The sequence below is a fragment of the Coregonus clupeaformis genome, unplaced genomic scaffold (assembly GCF_020615455.1).
Source record: "Coregonus clupeaformis isolate EN_2021a unplaced genomic scaffold, ASM2061545v1 scaf0164, whole genome shotgun sequence".
Taxonomy (NCBI): domain Eukaryota; kingdom Metazoa; phylum Chordata; class Actinopteri; order Salmoniformes; family Salmonidae; genus Coregonus; species Coregonus clupeaformis.
Window position 1 is genome coordinate 482,012 of NW_025533619.1, and position 22,110 is coordinate 504,121.

Consider the following 22,110-nt stretch of genomic DNA (forward strand, 5'->3'; position numbering starts at 1 on the left):
ATCGCACCTACTGTTGTCACACGGCCAAAACACACGGCCAAGGCAACAAAGGAGTGGCTCAAGAAGAAGCACATTAAGGTCCTGGAGTGGCCTAGCCAGTCTCCAGACCTTAATCCCATAGAAAATCTGTGGAGGGAGCTGAAGGTTCGAGTTGCCAAACGTCAGCCTCGAAACCGTAATGACTTGGAGAAGATCTGCAAAGAGGAGTGGAACAAAATCCCTCCTGAGATGTGTGCAAACCTGGTGGCCAACTACAAGAAACGTCTGACCTCTGTGATTGCCAACAAGGGTTTTGCCACCAAGTACTAAGTCATGTTTTGCAGAGGGGTCAAATACTTATTTCCCTCATTAAAATGGAAATCAATTGGGATGGAACCACATGGTGTAAAATACTTAGTGGTGCTTTGAGAAGGGAGGTCACAGGTGTAACAACATAGTCTCCTGAGTGGCGCAGTGGTCTAAGGCACTGCATCGCAGTGCTAACTGTGTCACTAGAGATCCTGGTTCGAAACCAGGCTCTGTCGCAGCCGGCCGCGACCGGGAGACTCATGGGCGGCGCACAATTGGCCCAGCGTCGTCCAGGGTAGGGGAGGGAATGGCCGGCAGGGATGTAGCTCAGTTGATAGAGCATGGTGTTTGCAACGCCAGGGTTGTGGGTTCGATTCCCACAGGGGGCCAGTATAAAAAAAATATATATATATATATATATATATGTAAGTCGCTCTGGATAAGAGCGTCTGCTAAATGACTAAAATGTAAATGTAAATGTATGTCACCTTCTCACCAAGCTGCTTGGCGATGGTCTTGTAGCCCATTCCAGCCTTGTGTAGGTCTTCAATCTTGTCCCTGACATCCTTGGAGATCTCTTTGGTCTTGTCCATGGTGGAGAGTTTGGAATCTGATTGATTGATTGCTTCTGTGGACAGGTGTCTTTTATACAGGTAACAAACTGAGATTAGGAGCACTCCCTTTAAGAGTGTGCTCCTAATCTCAGCTCGTTACCTGTATAAAAGACACCTGGGAGCCAGAAATCTTTCTGATTGAGAGGGGGTCAAATACCTATTTCCCTCATTAAAATGCAAATCAATTTATAAAATTTTTGACATGCGTTTTTCTGGATTATTTTGTTGTTATTCTGTCTCTCACTGTTCAAATAAACCTACCATTAAAATTATAGACTGATCATTTCTTTTTTCCCTCACTGTAGCCACCAGCGCTGACTCAGGTATTTCCACATCACAATGACAGCATCACTTCTCCACTGTAACCACCATGGCCTGCTGCACGCTATCAGCTGCTAAGGGGCTAGCACAATGAAGAACAAAGCCCTTGTCTTGAGCGATGTCAACACAACAATCTCTCACACAGCCACAGCTAGCAGTTTAGAGTGTTGAGCCAGTAACCGAAAGGTCGCTGGTTGGAATCCCCAAGCCAACTAGGTGAAAAATCTGCCGATGTGCCCTTGAGCAAGGCTCTTAACCCTAATTGCACCTGTACATCTCTCTGGATAAGAGTGTCTGCTAAATGACTAAAATGTCCCAAATGATAACCCCCAGGACAACTAATTCCCATGAGGTATTCGCTCTTAAGGCGATGGAGTAACAACTCTTGACTTTCCCCTTCATCCCTACCGCCCTTTCACAATATCGCTCTGGCACCGTTCAATTCTAATATCTGTCTTGTTGAGACTTACAGTAAGCGAATGAAAATGAAATCTGAAGTTTGGAGAGACAGATGGCGAGCATAAACAAACCCAGTCACCCATTACTGATTCACTGGAGAGGCTACAAACTAGTATCTTAACATCCTAGTTTGTGATGATAGATTATAGAGGAGCAATGGACCCTGGTAATCTGGGTTTAGGAGATGATCCCAAATAAACACTACTGTCGTGCCCTTTGTCTATGAGGACACAGCAATTTTCCAGTGAAATAAGGGCAAGAACCTGTTTTGTAAACTCAAAACATTTGATAACAGTGGTGGGATTTGAAACCACGCCCCCAAAGAGACTGGAGCCAAAAGTAATTAAAGGCACAGTAACCTATTATTGTCTCAATATAAGACAAGTAAAAGAAGAGTGAGGCCAGAGGTGAGTCAAAGCTGTATGTCATTGTGTCTGCTGGGGTGGAAGCCAGGGGAGGTGTCTGTGATTGTACAGGCATTTGTTCACGGGTCCATGTTTTGATGGTGTGAGATCTTGATTTAGTGAGCTAGTTACAGAGTAAGAGATGCTTACTGTCAGAAGGTATGCCTATTTCCTCTGGCAGTGTGTGTGTGTGTGTGTGTGTGTGTGTGTGTGTGTGTGTGTGTGTGTGTGTGTGTGTGTGTGTGTGTGTGTGTGTGTGTGTGTGTGTGTGTGTGTGTGTGTGTGTGTGTGTGTGTGTGAGCATGCATGCGTTCTTGCGAGCGCAGGTCAATGTGTGTGTGTGTGTGTCCCGTGTAGCTCAGTTGGTAGAGCATGGCGCTTGCAACGGCAGGGTTGTGGGTTCGATTCCCACGGGGGGCCAGTATGAAAAAAATATATATAATGTATGCACTCACTAACTGTTAGTCGCTCTGGATAACAGCGTCTGCTAAATGACAAAAGTGAGGGTGGGTGCTAGAGGGATTACATAAACTCTCACTAATGGCATTAGCTGGGCTCACTCCACTACTGCTCTGTTTGGAGGGAGAAAGGCCTTAAGCTGAACCATAATGAAAGCAGCTCATTAGCTACAGCAAGCTACATATATCTCTGTCCCAATGGTTTGTTATTACCTCTGGGGAAGCCAAGTGTTCATGCTGCACACACAGTCAAACACAGGTGCATGGGCACGCAAGCACCAAACACACATACATTTTGGCAAGGAACCAATATCCATTCCAATGGCTGCACCTGTTAAGACGATTGCTGATTGTTGCCTTCTCACCATATGAGAAATTAAATCTGGCATCTGATATTATCAGACTCTTAATAACATATCCTTCTATTAAAGCTGATCCACCCCCTAAAAAAAATAAAAAAATAAAAAAATATATATATATATATTAAAACTATCAAACTCTAACATATCCTTCTGAACAACACAGAAAGACAAACTAACATATCCTTCTGAACAACACAGAAAGACAAACTAACATATCCTTCTGAACAACACAGAAAGACAAACTCTAACATATCCTTCTGAACAACACAGAAAACTAACTCTAACATGTCCTTCTGAACAACACAGAAAGACAAACTAACATATCGTTCTGAACGACACAGAAAGACAAACTAACATATCCTTCTGAACAACACAGAAAGACAAACTAACATATCCTTCTGAACAACACAGAAAGACAAACTCTAACATATCCTTCTGAACAACACAGAAAGACAAACTAACATATCCTTCTGAACAACACTGAAAGACAAACTAACATATCCTTCTGAACGACACAGAAAGACAAACTCTAACATATCCTTCTGAACAACACAGAAAGACAAACTAACATATCCTTCTGAACAACACAGAAAGACAAACTCTAACATATCCGTCTGAACAACACAGAAAGACAAACTAACATATCCTTCTGAACAACACAGAAAGACAATCTCTAACATATCCTTCTGAACAACACAGAAAGACAAACTAACATATCCTTCTGAACGACACAGAAAGACAAACTAACATATCCTTCTGAACAACACAGAAAGACAAACTCTAACATATCTTTCTGAACAACACAGAAAGACAAACTAACATATCCTTCTGAACGACACAGAAAGACAAACTAACATATCCTTCTGAACAACACAGAAAGACAAACTCTAACATATCCTTCTGAACAACACTGAAAGACAAACTCTAACATATCCTTCTGAACAACACAGAAAGACAAACTAACATATCCTTCTGAACAACACAGAAAGCAACATAGAGTGTCATACTGTACATCTCCAAGAGACACATGAACAAAACATTGATCAAATAGTAACATGATCATGTCGATCAAGTATTTCCGAGAGAGAGAGCAACTCTCATTTACATAGGTACATTACCTACAAGAATAAAATGAAAACAAACCCAAAGCATCTGATCATGAAATTCAACCGACGTGGACAACACATTTCCCTATTTCCCGCTAACTGTGGCGACACCATGAATACAGTAACAGAGGCAGGCAACAAGACAACCATCAATCATCTATTGACGATAGGCTATCTAATCCACATAGCTGGTTCCCAAGGCATCTTACCTGGAGGAGGCGGATCCTTCACCGCAGGACAAAGGAACGCTTGGAAACTGGACACGCAAAGTTCGCTCACTGTCCCCATGATGGCTCAGTCAAAACTGTGTGTGTGGGGGGGTTGATTCTTAGTGTACTAGTGTTGGTGTGTGAGTGTCTGAGTGTCTTTCTCTTTCGTTCCCTGTGATTCAGTTCATCAGACGGAGGTGGAGCAAGGAGAAGTTGTCATCAAGGCCAGTCTCCCTTCTTTCCAGAGAGAGAAAGAGAGAGAGCTCTCCTCCTCCTCTACCTCCTCTCCTTCTTCGTTCCTTCTCGTCTGCCTCCTCAGCCGACGGCTGCCGTCCATGGAAGAAATTCCTCCTCAGGTCCTGGTGTGTGTCACTGTGACTTCAAGTAGTCAAAGCATTTTTCCTTCACCCTCTTCTCCTCCTTTATTTCTCTCTTTCTTGATGTCAGTCTTTCTCCCCTTTCTCTTCAGTAGCTGCAGCTGAACTCTTCTGCTTTCTCCCTCTTCCCCTTTTGTGCTCTCTCTTCCTCTCTTCTGCTCCCTCTCTCTGAGCTTGACCATTTTCTCATCTATCTCTCTCTCTCTCTCTCTCTCTCTCTCTCTCTCTCTCTCTCTCTCTCTCTCTCTCTCTCTCTCTCCTCTCTCTCTCTCTCTCTCTCTCTCTCTCCTCTCTCTCTCTCTCTCTCTCTCTCTCTCTCTCTCTCTCTCTCTCTCTCTCTCTCTCTCCTCTCTCCTCTCTCTCTCTCACAGTAAAACTGCAAGATATTCTTAGACCAAACAGATTGCACACACAAACAAGGCTGTGTGTGTAAGAGTACAGATTAGCACACTTTATGGGCAAATTCTCTCTCTCTCTCTCTCTCTCTCTCTCTCTCTCTCACACACACACACACACACACACACACACACACACACACACACACACTAACAAACAAACAGATGCATTGAAAAAACTCGTGATAACATTAGTATTTTCTGCAGCACCAAGACCTGAAGCGGTTCAAAGGATAATCTTAATAGGAATATTTAGTCATCCATCAGAATACGTGTTTTTTAATAGGCTCTATGGTTGCATCCTAATAATCTTTCCTTTCTCACAAAGGGTGCACTTGGTCACATCCCTTGAAATGACTGGTATATGGAAACCCCTTGTAACCTATGACTACACCAATCCAATGCTTAAATGTGTGAAGAGAAGTGAACGAGGGCACACTTCAGGAAGAAGGAGAGATCATTGGGACACACCGTATGTCCAGCAAATAAAGGCTTTTTGGACCTTGGATTCTTCAAACCATTCCACACTCCTATATTAGATTATATATAATGTCCTGTTTTTTTACTGGCGTAACTCATTGGATAGTGAAAGACAGAAAACATTTGAACATATATGATTAATTTCCTATCTGAAAAGGGTTTATGAAAGTGATATATTGAAATAACCTGTCAAAAGCTGCAGGACATTGGCCTAGATTCATACTTCAACATGCCAATCTGAAAATTTTTAAACGTTTGCAGTTGTCTGTGTGTATAGGCATTTAAAGCAAGATGTCATACACGCACGCACACAGATGACTTAGCCTGGTTCCCAGATCTGTTTGTGCTGTCTAGCCAACTCCTATGGTCATTGTTAAGCCAAAACATGACATTGGACCATAGGAGTTGGTTATACAGGCCAAACAGATCTGGGACCAGGCTAACCTACTACAGGCAGCAAGTAGCCTAGCGGTTAAGAGTGATGGGCCAGTAACCGAAAGGTAGCTGGTTCGAATCCCTGAGCCGACTAAGTGAAAAACCTATCAATGTGTCCTTGACCAAGGCACTTAACCCTAATTACTCCTGTAAGTCATTCTGGTTAAGAGCGTCTTCAAAATGTACAGATGTTGAGGTTACTGTATCTAAGGCAGTGCATCAGATTCATTCCTCCACCCTCTGTTGTTTTGGTTTTATCCATCCTCTCAGGATTGGTTTATGAAGCCTTTGGTTGTGTCCCAAATGGCACCCTATTCCCTACACAGTGCACTACTTTTGACCAAAGCCAAAAGTAGTGTACTATGTAGGGAATAGGGTACTATTTGGAACACAGCCTTTATGTATAAATCAAGAACTCATTGTTGCTTGGCAACAGGTTAAAAAGAAATGATTTGTTCCTGGACAAGAATCTGTGATTCATTTGATTATGTTATTATCTTCTTCTTCTTCTCTTCTGTTGCAGTTCCTCACAAAAACAAAATCACACTTGGGACATACACATATTGTCTTCACAGTAATAAACACACACACATGCACACAAATCCAGATTCACAGTCCTAACGAGATTTGACTCCTTTGATTAAAATGAGATTTGGTTCCTGCATTCATATTTAGTTTTCTATTTCTCTTTGGGGAGTATGGCCAAGTTTATCTTCCACGGCAGACAAGCTAGCAATAACTGTGAGTTCCACCATCTGTCAATCACTCACCTAGTGTCAATCACTCACCTAGTGTCAATCACTCTTTAAATTCTTAAACACAAGTAGCCATCACTCTGTGTCCATCATTCTGCCTCATCACCCCCTTTTCTGCCAATCAGGTGACTCATCCCTCCCTCTCTGCCAATCAGGTGACTCATCCCCTCCCTCTCTGCCAATCAGGTGACTCATCCCTCCCTCTCTGCCAATCAGGTGCCTCATCCCCTCCCTCTCTGCCAATCAGGTGCCTCATCCCCTCCCTCTCTGCCAATCAGGTGCCTCATCCCCTCCCTCTCTGCCAATCAGGTGACTCATCCCTCCCTCTCTGCCAATCAGGTGCCTCATCCCCTCCCTCTCTGCCAATCAGGTGCCTCATCCCCTCCCTCTCTGCCAATCAGGTGCCTCATCCCCTTCCTCTCTGCCAATCAGGTGACTCATCCCTCCCTCTATCCCAATCTGGTGCCTCATCCCTCCCTCTCTGCCAATCAGGCTGTGTCGCAGAGCAGCGAGAGCAGCCTTACATGGACTGACTGCACTATATAGGGCAGGGGTTTTCAACTCTTACCCTACGAGGTCTGGAGCCTGCTGGTTTTCTGTTCTACCTGATAATTAATTGCACACACCTGGTGTCCCTGGTCTAAATCAGTCCCTGATTAGATGGGAGCCATGTAAAAAATGCAGTGGAACTGGCTTCGAGGTCCAGAGTTGAGTTTGAAGGATATAGGGAATAGGATGCCATTTGGGACACACAATGTAAAAAATGCAGTGGAACTAGCTTCGAGGTCCAGAGTTGAGTTTGAAGGATATAGGGAATAGGGTGCCATTTGGAACAGAGCCTTGAAGCTGCAGAGTCAGGAGGAAGTACCCAAAGTGCTGCATCTGCATGTCATCGTTCTAGCAGAACAGGCACGTCACGGGAGAGACAGTCAAGACCCTGCTCTGTGAAGTCAGCACAAATCCTGCTTCTGCTTTGTTTTGTTTTTAATATGTAGGCTATGCACCTCCACTGTACTGATATGGAGCACCTGCAAGGGACTGTGGGACCTGGTATGGTAGTCAGGGAGGAATAAATGTGTGTGTGTGTGTGTGTTTAATAAACAGAGCCCCATTATTTAACTTTTGTTTTCCTCCAATGGTGGTTGAGTGTCATTATTTGGCCTTTGTGCACAAAAATTATTTCACAGACAAACACTTTCACAGACCAACACTTTCACAGACCAAGTCTTTCACAGACCAAGTCTTTCACAGACCAAGTCTTTCACAGACCAACACTTTCACAGACCAACACTTTCACAGACCAACACTTTCACAGACCAACACTCTGGGCTCCTGTGGGTCCATACAGAAGCCATCCATCCCCATGTGTCATAATGATAGATAGAGGGGTCAGAGCACAGGGAGCTGCCATTATTGTTTGTGCTAATTATACCACTGTTATTAATAGAAGACACAGAATCCCTGTTGTCCACACAGTTAGTTCTTATAGCTGCCTTTAGCCACACAAATCTTTATGCACAAGAATACGTAGACACACACATTCATGACCGCATACACACGCACAAACAACACACAAACAAAGACACACGCAGCGACTCAGACAGACACAGGCGTACACACACGTACGCACACGCAGAAACGTCACAAAGTTTGAGAAAGGCACTGAACTCTTGAGGTTAGGAGGAGCAGAGTTCTCCCCTAAGGGGAAACGGTTAGGCATCACAGCATTTTCTCACATTATGCTCCCAAATCATTATTTTTGCACTTGTCAGGGAGTTTCAAATAAGAAACTGTTCTAAATGTCGACTCAAGCTGGATGCAACTGCTTCTATAAACCAAAAGTATACCGAAAACTGTGAATCCAGTTGTCAAGATTGTTCATCAAAGATAGGCATAGTTTATAACAAGTTAATAGCCTTCTCATTTATGCCTACATGAAATATACCATGTTAAAATTCACGATTCAGAATCTAGACCTATATTTTTTAATTAGCTGACATGTAAGGACAACTGTATTTACAATACTGTCCTTACAATATTGGTATTGTATTTTCTCTGTTTATATCAGTGTTGAACTGTAATTTGATGAGCTTTCTGGTACACGTCTGCCAGCAAGTGGGCATTTCAAGCAATAGCAAGTTCATCTTTGTTTTATGGCAGCATCTCCATTATTCAGTAGTTTCCTGGGTCGTGTTCATTAGCGCACACCGTAGCAAAATGTTTCACAGCGTTTTCACTCCGTTTCAGTTTTCCTCTGTTACGTGCCTAATGAACATGACCCAGGTCATGGGTCCTCCCTGTGCATGCTTGTTTCAGTCAAACTAATTAATCACATCCCTCATTTGCTCAGGCAGACATGGCTGGTACTCCTACAAAAGAGAACGTCATCTTATGTCATGCTGCAAAATTCTACAAAACTGCCATAGGATTGGGTAGATCAGCCATGAAGAAACAGCCATACAGAACCAAGCAACGGCAGTGCATACTAACAGAGTGTGGTGCCCTAAGAAGGCTAGTTTGCTAGGGTGACGGTATCTAGCAACTGCAGAGCAATATAATGACAATTTACAGTCATGCGTGCATACATTTTACATATGGGTGGCCCCGGGAATCAAACCCACAATCCTGGTGTTACAAGCGCCATGCTCTACCAACTGAACCATACAGGACCACAAGGAGATACAGAGTATGGAGAGTACAGGGGATACTTGCCAGGGGTGGCAACCAGTCAGATCAGACTGAAAACATACAAACGCTGGATGAAAAGTGATCATATTTACTGGGTACTGTACTGTGTAGGTGGATTATTTACTGAGTACTGTTCTGTGTAAAGTAGATTATTTACTGAGTACTGTTCTGTGTAGGTGGATTATTTACTGAGTACTTACTGGGTACTGTACTGTGTAGGTGGATTATTTACTGAGTACTTACTGGGTACTGTACTGTGTAGGTGGATTATTTACTGAATACTGTTCTGTGTAGGTGTACTATTTACTGAGTACTTACTGGGTACTGTACTGTGCAGGTGGATTATTTACTGAGTACTTACTGGGTACTGTTCTGTGTAGCTGGATTATTTACTGAGTACTTACTGAGTACTTACCAGGGTTGGAGTCAATTCCATTTAAATCCAGTCAATTCAGGAGGTACACTGAAATTCTAATTCCAAATCTCTTCAGTGCTTTTCAATGAGGAAAATGTGGAATTGAAATTGGAATTTGGTTTACTTTTTGAATTGACTGCTGTGTAGGTGGATTATGTACTTATTTTTGGAACTCCACACACAAGCCTAGCTAGAATCACCCCGGTGACTCACAATAGCAGCTGGGAGAGAGCAACAACAGCCCTCCTGATCCACTGATGTTCTGAGCATCACAAGAGGCTGCTTACACAAGTAGGATATAGCTTAGAATAACTACGAAACACAATGTCAGGGTACAGCTAGTGAGCAGAGGAAGAAACTCCAGCACAATGGTTATCATGAATGCGCCACAAACAAATATCTTAGGGACAAATCCTAACTTCCATTTAAGCCTAATTTTCACTTAGAACCTATGGTTTGGTAAGGGTACCTTACCTTCATCAGGGTAGCAAGTTTAACATGTTAGTTGTATCTTGTCCCTGTACATATACAATTCTATCCTACGTATTCTTCAGATATACTATATATTGTATCCATATTCTGTCCATAATTTCTTTACATCCCATCACACATATACACTACCTGTCAAAAGTTTTAGAACACCAACTAAAATGTAAATGTAATTGTAGAATAATAGTGAAGACATCAAAACTATGAAATAACACATGGAATCATGTAGTAACCAAAAAAGTGTTAAACAAATCAAAATATATATTTGAGATTCTTCAAATAGCCACCCTTTGCCTTGATGACAGCTTTGCACACTCTTGGCATTCTCTCAACCAGCTTCAAGAGGTAGTCACTATAGAATGATTTTATGTATCATTAAGGCATATGTAGGGAGATGCCAAAGGTAAAATATAATAAACATGTTTGATATTTTATAATCCAGATACATGCTTAAATAAGGAATATAGCCATGTGGTATATGACTATGTTTAAATGAATGTATGTGCTCTTTCACAGGGGCTCTCAACAGTATGCTTTACATTAGTTCTTTTTTAAGAAGGGGCCTAAGCCACGCAGCCAATAGAATGATAGAATGAGAGGCTTCATATTGTGTGGCAGCTGGACGTTGGAAAAGAAGGGTGGTGCATGTTAGATTAATTTGTATTTTAAGAATAATGACTAAAGGATTTCACCCCAAATACAGTATAAATGTGTAAACTGTGTTAGAATTATCAACCCACTAACAGAGGGGGGCGGGACTAAACATTCCAGGGTGAAGGAGAAAGGTGGAAACTGTTTAAGAAAGCCTCCTAAAGGTGGGCGGAGCAAAGTGCCTTTGTGTGTCAAGGGGTATAAAACAGGAGGGTATGGGTTTTGGCGCCAGAGCTCTCCATGAATAAAAATACAGATCATTCTTGCTGGTTGTGGACCTTGAATCATTTATGATTAAAACCAGAGCCTTACAACCTCTGGTAATGATTCAAGCTTAGGTTGAATTAGAGATAGAAATTCTCTTAACAGAGTGGTCCTTCGAGCCGGATCTTAAATACGTCTTTGTCGTTCTAAGGACACCGAAACCGTGCACGGGCGGATGATTGCATCCGTGGAGAATAGTCCTGGCCTTCGACGTTAAGGTTATAAACAGGCCGGTGATTACTCTTATGAACGATAAAGACGTTAACGAGTTTGAAAAAGCATTTAAATCCAAACTGCAAGGAAAAGGTCAGTAATTTTTATTCATGGATTTTGGTGAAATTATTTGAACTTGTATAAGAATAGTAATTCTTGTGAAGGGCAGAGAATAGTTACCAAAATCTCAAAGGAAGTAATCATTATTATGATGGAAGAAAGGAGGGTCCGTAATTGACCCTAGGTAAATAGCTATTACCAAAATAATCTAGTTAATATTGACATTGTATGGGGTACAGTGTTACAATATAAACAGGAAGAGGGTCTGAAATGACTCAGGGTGAATGGCCATCACCAAAATAAACTAGTTTTTATTGAGATTGTACGGGGTACAGTGTTACGATATAAACAGGGAGGGGGATGATTTTCGTTGTGTGCTATGGATACATTAAACAGGTCAAAAGTCGCGTAAACAACTGGGGATTTGCTATAACTCTGTCTGTTTCACGAAACTGGAGCAGTTACGACCTCTAGGTTACAAATAGGGTTAGCAAATGATTGTATAATGTTGTGTACGTGTGAGACTTGAGAATCTATCGGAATACGTGATAATTGTTTCAAGGAAGGAGCTAAAAATAAGTCGGGTGAGAAAAAATTGTTATCTGACTCTTTTCATGAAACCAGAGTTTTAAAAAAAACTCTGGGTTAGGGGTTAGATAATTTTTAATGGTTAATTACAAAAGCAGATCATAACATTGAGATAACATAACTCAAGAGACGCACTAATAATAGCTCCTAGGAAAATAATTCTGGATTGAATTATTACTAAACGGGGGGATTTCTTATTTTTCCACCATGGGAAATAAAAATTCTAAAGAGGTCCGAGAATTAACGGGGGATAAAAGATATATGTTAGGAGGAGATCGAAGAAATATGTTTTATGGATCCATTTGGAAGAAGAGGTATGGATTTATTGGGCATCTCGATGTGGAAAAGTTAAAAGTTATGATTAAGCAAATGCATGTAAACTGTGGAATGGATTTGAAAAAACAGCGAGGGGAGGGGCTAGAGACAGCGAGGGTCTTTTTTAAGCGCGAAGGAGAGAGGAAGTGCTTTAACTGTAACAAAGGAATATTTGGCAAGGGGGTATGGCCCCGTGTAAATACTGTAACAGAACAGGTCATAACCATCGTGACTGCAGGGGTAAAGGAAAGGGCAGTGTCGGAGATAGGACAGTCTATTTTTTGGTTCAACGGGTAAAATGTTTGAAAAAATGATTCGTGTCGATTAAGAATTGGCTAAAAACACCACGAAGCGATTATTTGAGAGGTACCTATATAATTCCAATGATATATACGTATGAACTTTCTCACCCAAACGTAGACATACGTCATGAGTGAGAAAGTAGAGAATATTTACATTTGCACTTTTGGTCATTTGGCAGACGCTCTGGTCCGGAGCGACTTGCAGGAGCAGTGGGGGTTGGGTGCCTTGCTCGGGGGCACATCGGCAGATTTTTCGCCTGGTCGGCTCGGGAGTTGGAACCGGCGACCTATCGGTTACTGACACGGTGCTCTTGGTTACTGGGCTACCAGCCGGCCGAGATGAGTTAAGGTTGTGCCGTTGTTTGATTAGGTGATACGGTTATGTGATAAGGTTTAATGGGTAGTCGGACCATAACTAAAGTGGTTATAGAAGTAATGTATAAATAGTAGAGAGCCAAGAGGGTTCCATTGAACTATTATGTTGTGTTGGGCATTTCAATGGATTAAGGTGAAATATGTGTGTATGAGGGAATTCAACGGCTGGTATGAATGATAACCGGATACTACTTAGTATTTGGGTGGGTTAATGCTGAATGGAACATTTGAGGCGTGGTTATGGGGTAACTAGGAAGACGCACTTATTCAATGGGGAATGGGTGTAGGGAGAGAGAGTTTTTACGTGTAAAAGTTGAATTAGATAGCTTTAGTAGTATTCTAGATAGGTCTATGAAAATATGTTACAAGTACGAATGACATTATTTCCTAAGAAGGAAGATTTGTTGGGAAGGTCCCCGCGCCTCCCCCATAAATGTAGGAGGGAGCAGGAGAGGGGGGGAGAAGTGAGAGACAGTATATAGTTCAGATGGTAGGAATGTCATTAAGTGTATGCTTATCAACGATATCAAGTATTTGTTTTATTGATTGGGGCCGAATCAGAGAGAACGGTTAAAGAGATTGAATAGCGAACTGAAATGGGTTAGCGGGAAAATACAAATAGTTGGTACATTTTAGAACGATAATTTATTTTCGTTACGGGGAAGCAAGTGGCATTGGCTGTTGTGCTGGGGGAATAGCGCCAGCCTGTGGTGGGTTCTGGATTTGTTATAAAGAAACATATTTTAAACTAAAGTGATGGAATAGGCTACAATTATAACATTATCAGAAAAAGGGCACAATATAATTTGTAATAGTTATTACAATTAGTTATTACAGTTATTATCATTGATTCAGTAATGATAGAAGGATAGTAGAGGAAAGGCAAGGGATTAAATCTCATTTATGGAAATAAGAAGAGTATGAAATATTAGGGAGAAAATACCATTAACTGAGGAACAAAATGTATAACCAGGAGAAAGAGATTAGCTTATCTCATTGGAATGTTGCTAAGAGTGAGGGGGAGCAGTAGTGAAGTTAGGCAGTATTTAGGTCATAAAAGGGAGCTACCAAATTGATTGTTGTTTTTCAATTGGGTTTTTCGAATAAAAAAACAACACACCCAGCATGATGTTTATAAAGGGTTGTTATGTTGAATTTAGGGGATTTTCAGCAGTTCATGGGTGGTGTTTGCTATGCTGTGGGATGGAATGGTTTGTTGGGTGATATTTGAAACTAAATTGATGCAATGAGCTGCAGTAATCAGAGGAAGGTACAATCCAAGGCGAAACAGCTATTGCATAGATCATTGATTTAGCAATAAGATCAGGAAGATAGGGACTAGATGGGGGAAAATTTTTGTGAAGGGAGCGTCACCAGGATTAAGCAAAGTTCAGGCTAAAACCTGTCTCTCATTTGCTATCTTCTTGATTGATTACAGCAGGAGGGGGGGTTGTGTTAGGTTTGAAATATTTAAATATGGACTTGTCATGTCCAACAATCAGTCTTCAGGTCAAGCACGGGAGAACCAGGGTAGAACAGAGTTTGAACTAAACATGAGTGTTTTTACAAGATAAAAGATTGATTGATGAACATTTGATGTAACCGTGATTGCATTGGCTAAAAACTGAAATATTACATTTACAAGGGGGACAGGAACAATAGAAGGGGAGACAGATTTTCCTAAGGGGTTGAACAAATAATTGATAATGGATCATTTGAAATGAGATCACATGTAGCAGATTTAGGGTAATCAAATAAATAATCATTGGATACTCGAGGAATTTTGAGTGGTTTTATGGATTAGTTATGAGGAATTAGATTGATTGGATTACTAATTGATTCTGAACTGAATGAAAGTCGAATTTAGCCGCCATAAAGACATAGGAAGTGGGAGGAGCAATATAGAAGCAAAAGACAATCTCAAAAATGAAAGGCATGGCAATTGGTTGATAAATTACCTAAGGGATTGTTTAGATAGGTGGTAATATTGACACATGAGCAGAACTATGTGTCAAGAGGGGGGAAGAGGCTAATTGTAGGATTAAATAATATACGAAGGAGAGGACAAAATACTTTTTTTTTAAACATTTTTTTAGATACAGTCTAGAAAGATAATGCAGTCAGAAATTGTTAGATTAATCTGAACATGTGTGAAGATAGTTTATTAACCACACCCGTATGTCAGAGGTTTTGTGCCCCACAGGTGAACTAAAGGAGAAGGTGACCCACTATCTAACCAGGTGACTGGTGAGCATCCAGTCACTAGAAGGAAAACTGGAAGCAGGCCTGTTGGGAAGGGCCCTATCAGGTTATATTGGTCACCGCCTTTGCCATTAGAATAGCAGAGAGAGGAACCTGGGTCCATGTTACCCACTGCAAGAAGGTAAGACCACATACAAGCACCACTTAGCACACGCAGAGTTGGAGAGAAGAACTAGACCAATAGGGTCCGGGGATCACCTCTGTCAACGAAGATCTCCTACCCCAACCTATCATCACTGTAGTGTGTTCTTAGGGTGTGAGTATGGGGTGGTACCAAGCAGAAGGACTAAAGGCAGGAGAGGGTTGGCGGTTTTTGGGAATATGGGTGACCCTGAGCTGCATCATAGTCTCGGCAATAGTCTTGGTATGTCAAGATCCACCACCACCTCGCACCAATTACACTATGGCCTTTCATTATTAAGAAATAAAAGGGAAGCGACCCGACATACTGACCGTCAAGGACGAGTGATCTACAAAATAAGAGTCAGAGAAGGGTGGGGAGTAAGATTCAAAATTAGGATCAGGGATTTTATCAGGACGGATAAGCAAGCAACGTGGGATTATAAGATCCCATTGTATTTATGTTCAGCTCCCTCGGCGGATTGTTCCTGGGCTCAGGTATTTAGAGATACTGGGGTACGGAGATATGAGACGGGGGGGGCTGGACGTCCAGATGGAGGATAAGAAGGTATAACGACATCCCCACGGAGATGGTAGTAACAATAGTAAAGGTCACTAAAGAGGACATGAAAAGAACTTACTGGGCTTGCGCGGACGAATACGGACGGGATACTTGTCTAAGATTACATTTGATGGAGTCAAAAGATATGGAGGGCACAGGTACTGTCATTAATCCATTAATAGCAATAGACCGAGTAGATCAGTCAAGGGATGACGGAGTCAATTCGACTAACCCGTCCACTATGAAAGATTTTCTCCTCCAAGAATGGAACCAAGGGGAAGTGGAGGGGGTCCCTGATGAGAATCTCTGGTTAAAGTGGATGAAGTACACCGCTAGGGCCTTGGGGGAGACCAATTGTTATGCATGCTCCATTGGGCGACCAACAATGTTGACCGCCCCAATGCCAAAGGCAATGTTTCCCTGTGTATTAGACCTGGGGTCCAATCAAAAAGAGCCCAATTGCACAGGGATTGGGCTGGCAAAATTGACATACTCGGCCAGCCCACCTAGATTCACTTTAACTCCTGGTGAATATCAGTGTTACAGACATAGAAATGGCACCCGTAACTTGGGTGATTTTGATGGCTGTAAAGAGATAATTAATGTGACTGATTTAGATAAGGAAGGGAGGGGAAAAATTAGGAACCTTGCCATCCCTCTGACTGATGTGTGGTGGGCATGTACTAACAAAGGGAGCATTCGACAGACATTACCAGAAGGATGGGTGGGTACTTGTGCATCAGTATTGTTGGTCCAAACCTGTAAGAATTAGTCATCAAAGACCAGTGACAGGAAGAATAATCAGGAGGAGGAGAAATATAGGTCAGGAAGGAAATAGCCCAATTTGGATAGATGGTATAGGCATCCCCAGGGGCGTTCCAGACGAATACAAAGCTATGAATCAAATATGGGAGGGGTTTACCACAATATTTTTCTGGTGGGTGACAATAAACAAAAATGTGGATTGGATTAATTATATCTATTACAACCAACAACGATTTATTAACCAGACTAGAGATGCAGTAAAGGGATCTCCGAGCGATTATCCACCATCCCGCTCATAACTTAGTAGAGGTTGGTTCTAGATCAGGCAGAAAGGGCCGGTGTCTATAGAATGATAAGCCATTGTTGCACATTTATCCCTAACAACACCACACTGGATGGGACAGTCACCAGAGCTCTTACAGAATTAACTGCACTAAGTGAAGAATGAACTGAGAACTCAGAAGTTAGTACATCGTGGATAGGGTGGTTTGATGAAATATTGGGTAAATGGAAAACCATAGCAGCCACCATCTTAGGAGCGGTCAGTGTTTGTATGGGTATTCTTGTATTATGTGGTTGTTGTCTTGTTCCCTGTGTCCGAGGATTGGTGAGTCAGGCATTGGTGAAATGCAGTATCTAAACAATGATGAGAGATGGACTGACTCTGGACTCTGACCAGGGGAATGTGAAAAACGATCCTCCAGGCTTGGTGGATGACGAGGATTGGACCCTGAAAGACCGCAATTGGATGAAATGTTTATTAGTTCTGACGTGGTCTCTGAGATTAATCATGCTTGTAAAATACATTTATCCTGAATGTGAAGACATTTAGTCAAAGGGGTGGATTGTTAGATTAATTTCTATTTTAAGAATAATGACTAAAGGATTTCACCCCAAATACAGTATAAATGTGTAAACTGTGTTAGAATTATCAACCCACTAACAGAGGGGGGCGGGACTAAACATTCCAGGGTGAAGGAGAAAGGTGGAAACTGTTTAAGAAAGCCTCCTAAAGGTGGGCGGAGCAAAGTGCCTTTGTGTGTCAAGGGGTATAAAACAGGAGGGTATGGGTTTTGGCGCCAGAGCTCTCCATGAATAAAAATACAGATAATTCTTGCTGGTTGTGGACCTTGAATTATTTATGATTAAAACCAGAGCCTTACAACCTCTGTTAATGATTCAAGCTTAGGTTGAATTAGAGATAGAAATTCTCTTAACAGTGCAGAACTAAAATAAGTTAGGAATTTGCCATAAGGGGTAACTGAATATGCCATGTAAGAATGTTTGTGCATTTGTGTGGGTATAAAAGGGAGCTCTAAGCCAAAGGAAGACAGTCATTCCATGGAACTGCTCGGCTTTTGTCATTAGATAATAAAAGTCAAATTTTTGGATTCACAGCCTCCAGTTTCTTGAGAGATATTTTGGAGTTGACCACTTTTGAGTCAAATATTTCTACGACATCACCTGGAATGCTTTTCCAACAGTCTTGAAGGAGTTCCCACATATGCTGAGCACTTGTTGGCTGCTTTTCCTTCACTCTGCGGTCCGACTGATAAAGAAATGTGTGAGTAAGATATTACTAAAATGTCACACCCTCAGTTAAACTAATAATGTATGGCTAATTAGTAGACTATAGCTTAGAGAGTTAATCAAATGTGTTTATATCACAGCAACAGAGTATTTGTGTCTTGTAATTAGGCAAGCAGAAGTGCAAAACGATTGAAACCAATAACAGGAGACTGGTCCCAAAACACACAGGGAAAGGAGAGTATGAAAATGTTTCAGGATATTGTGAGGACGGCGATAACTAAGGAATGCAGCCTGCCCGAGCAAGGAGTAGACTATGATAAGAACATGTGTGTGTATGTGTGTGTGTATGTGTGTGTGTGTGTGTGTGTGTGTGTGTGTATGTGTGTGTGTGACCTGATGGTCAGGAGAGCAGAGGAAAACATGAGCTAAACCCATGTACAGTGGAAAAATACAGCCCACCTACAGCGGGGTGGGATTTTTCCTCTGACATGTGCGTATAAAAGGATTGTACTACCATTTTGTAGCAGAGCGCTCTCATGAATAAACATGCTGACCATGAGCAGAATTGGGTCTTTGTTTAATTTATTTAAACTAAGAGATTTACAACCTTTTGGGAATTATTCAAAGATTTAAGAAGTAGTTGACTTCAACCATTGAGATAACAAAATTCTCGTGACAGCTTGGTCCTTTCGAGCCGGATATCAATACCCGTCCTCTGTCGTTCCGGGGGACACCGAAAACCGTGCACGGGCGGATGATACATCCGTATAGACAAAGACCTGCCCTCCGAAATTGGGGGTTCAAATACAGGCCAGTGACAACCTGGAAACGACAGAAACGGTGACGATATCCAACCAAAATTGAGCTGCAAAAATAAGGTCAGTAATCTTTATTCATTGGATTTTGGTGGAAAGTGATCTGAACTTGCAATAATAATCTGTAATTCTTGTAAAGGGCAGAGAATGATTACCAAAATCTAGTAAGTCTTGGCCATCGTGTTTTTAGACGCTTATCTAGAGAAAACCCAATGCGCCAGTATTCTAGATAAGTATAAAATACGAGTGGTATAGCAAAAGGAAGCTATAGCAAATGGGATGGGGGTCCGAGCATGACTCCAGGTAGTTGAGGCCATTACCAAAAATAAACTGACCTTGTGTTGCGTCTAATCTAGGATTGACAAGAGTACACAGGAAGGAAGTAAACTTCAGCGTTTTTAGACGTTTTATCTAGAGAAAACCCAATGCGCCAGTATTCTAGATAAATAAAAAATGGGGGTGAAACTTCGAGGAGGGAGAGGTGATAGTGAGACGGTCCGGGAACGTCAATAAATATCAAGAAGGGAAATAACTATTATCGTGTGAGATAGATATATTAAACAAGTCAAAAGTCATAAACAACTGTACATTAGCCGTAACTCTATCAGTTTCAGTGAAAACTGGAGCCTTACAAACTCCGGGTTACCGATAGTGTTAACTAATAATCATATAAGGTTGTATACGTGTGAGACCTAATGATCAATCGAAAGTCGCGATAATTAATAATAAAGACCTAATAATAAGTCTAAAGGATAATATTTATTGAGTGAATTCTTGAGTGAATTTTTACAAGATTTATGGAGTCCAGGGATAGAAGAAACCTCCATTATGTGGGACATCTGGACGCAGACAAACTCGAATCCATGGTAAAACAGATGCACAAGGTGTGTAAAGGCAGAGCAGAGAGAGAGCGAGTGGAAGGGCTAGATACAGCCAAGGTGTGGCTCTCGGAGTCTCGAAAGAGAGAGGAGGGTGAGAGACAGAAAAAGGAAGTTAAAGAGCAGAAAGCCAGAAAGAGAAGGCTAAGAAAGTAACTAGAGTACTAGGGTACAATAGGGGGGTCAAGGGACCGAAGGGTGGAAGACCCAGGTCCCTGAGGAGACTTGAACCCCACAACAAAAGTTAGGAGCTGAGCTCAGGAGGGAGTCAGTATGAGTCAGGAGATGAGAGAGTAGGAGGGGGCCAGTACCCAATGATAGCCTTACCTAATCTATTGGCAGGGAATGAAGGGGCCCAAGCAACCTTAGATGTATACAGGCCATGAACACAGAGGGACGTGGCCCGAGCGGTAGAAGGAATGACCCACCCCAAAACAGGAATAGTAAGGTTTGGGCTGCCGTTAGAGGGCAGTGGGTTTCAGGGGATGCCCAGAGGGCACTTTTGCCATGGGCCGATCACGGAGAGTATGTTGGGAAAATAACTGAATTGTGTAATAGCCTCAGAGAACATTACCATCATCACGCAGACTTCTCTAAAGTACATGAGTGTAAACAAGAGGATAGTGAGACCAGATCAGCCAGTACTTAGAGAGGCTTACAAATGTGTTTAACGCAAACAGTGGCATACCTGAGCCAGACCAGAGACAGGGGAGTGATACGCCCTACCATCAGCAACTAAAGATAGCGTTCCTCAGTGAATTGAGATCAGATATATTTTTAATTGGGTGGGCGGAGCAAAGTGCCTTTGTGTGTCAGGGGGTATAAAGGCTGTGTATGTATTTTTTGGCGCCAGAGCTCTCCATGATTAAAAATACAGATCATTCTTGCTGGTTGCGGACCTTTGTTTAATTCATGATTAAACCAGAGAATTTACACCCTCTGGGAATTATTCAGAGCATTAAGTTTGATTAATTAGAGATATAAATTCTCGTGACAAATGGTCCTTCGAGCCGGATCTCAAAATACGTCTTTATCGTTCTAAGGACACCGAAACCGTGCACGGGCGGATGATAGCATCCGTATAGAATAGACCTGGCCTTCGACGTTAAGGTTATAAACAGGCCGGTGATTAATCTTATGAACGATAAAGACGTTGACGAGATCTGGAAAGCATTTAAATCCCAACTGCGAGGAAGGAGGTCAGTAATTTTTATTCAGGGATTTTGGTGTGATTATTTGAACTTGTATGAGAATAATAATTATTGTGAAGGGCAGAGAATAGTTACCAAAATCTCATAAGATAATTATAAAGGAAGGAAGAAGGGTCCGAAAATGACTCTAGGTAGATAGCTATTACCAAAATAAACTAGTTAATATTGAGATTGTACGAGATAGTCTTTACAATATAAACAGGAATGGAGATAATTATCGTCGTGTGAGATAGATACATTAAACAAGTCAAGAGTCACAAACAACTGGGGATTTGCTCTAACTCTGTCTATTTCATAAAACTGGAGCAGTTACGACCTCTAGGTTATGGATAGTGTTAGCAAAAAATCGTATAAGGTCGTATACATGTGAGACCTAATGATCCATCGAAATACGTGATAATTGTTTCAAGGAAGGGACTAAAATAGGTCGCGTGAGAAAAAATGGTTGTCCCATCCGTTTCATAAAACTGGTGTCTTAAAAAAACTCTGGGTTACGGGTTGACTAATTTAAATGGTTTATTACAAAAGCAGATCATAACATTTTTCAAAAGTCGCACCATTAATAAGTCCCAAAGGAAATTATTATTGATTGAATTATTACTAAACGGGGGAATTTCTTATTTTGCTACCATGGGAACCCGTCCTGGCTGGCTGCCCACTTTCGCACTACACGTGCGGGGCGCTGTCACAGGACGCACTGGGCTGTGCACGCGCACTGGCGATACAGTTCGTAGAACTGGCGCAGGATATGCGGGACTGAGGAGGCGTACTGGAGACCAGGAGCGTTGAGCCGGCACATCCTGTCCTGGCTGGATGCCCATCTTCGCACGGCACGTGCGTGGTGCAAGCACAGGACGTACAGGACTGTGCCAGCGCACTGGCGACACAGTACGTAGCTCCGCATAACACGGAGCTTGCCCAGTCATACGCCTCTTCGCGGGAGT

General features: G+C 42.0%; 1 protein-coding gene across 2 annotated transcripts in view; it reads right to left on the reverse strand.

The window, feature by feature from the left end:
* Positions 1–22,110, reverse strand: part of LOC121568703 (cytohesin-1) — a 99,215-nt gene that overhangs the window by 68,209 nt on the left and 8,896 nt on the right. The window contains exon 1 of one of the 2 annotated variants that reach the window (XM_041879097.2): positions 4,222–4,306. The exons of the other annotated variant lie outside the window; for it this stretch is intronic. Within the exon in view, the coding sequence (XP_041735031.1) occupies positions 4,222–4,300 (79 nt within the window). The 5' untranslated portion in view covers positions 4,301–4,306. Of the gene's footprint in view, positions 1–4,221; positions 4,307–22,110 lie in introns of those variants that run through there. 2 annotated transcript variants of the gene reach the window in all.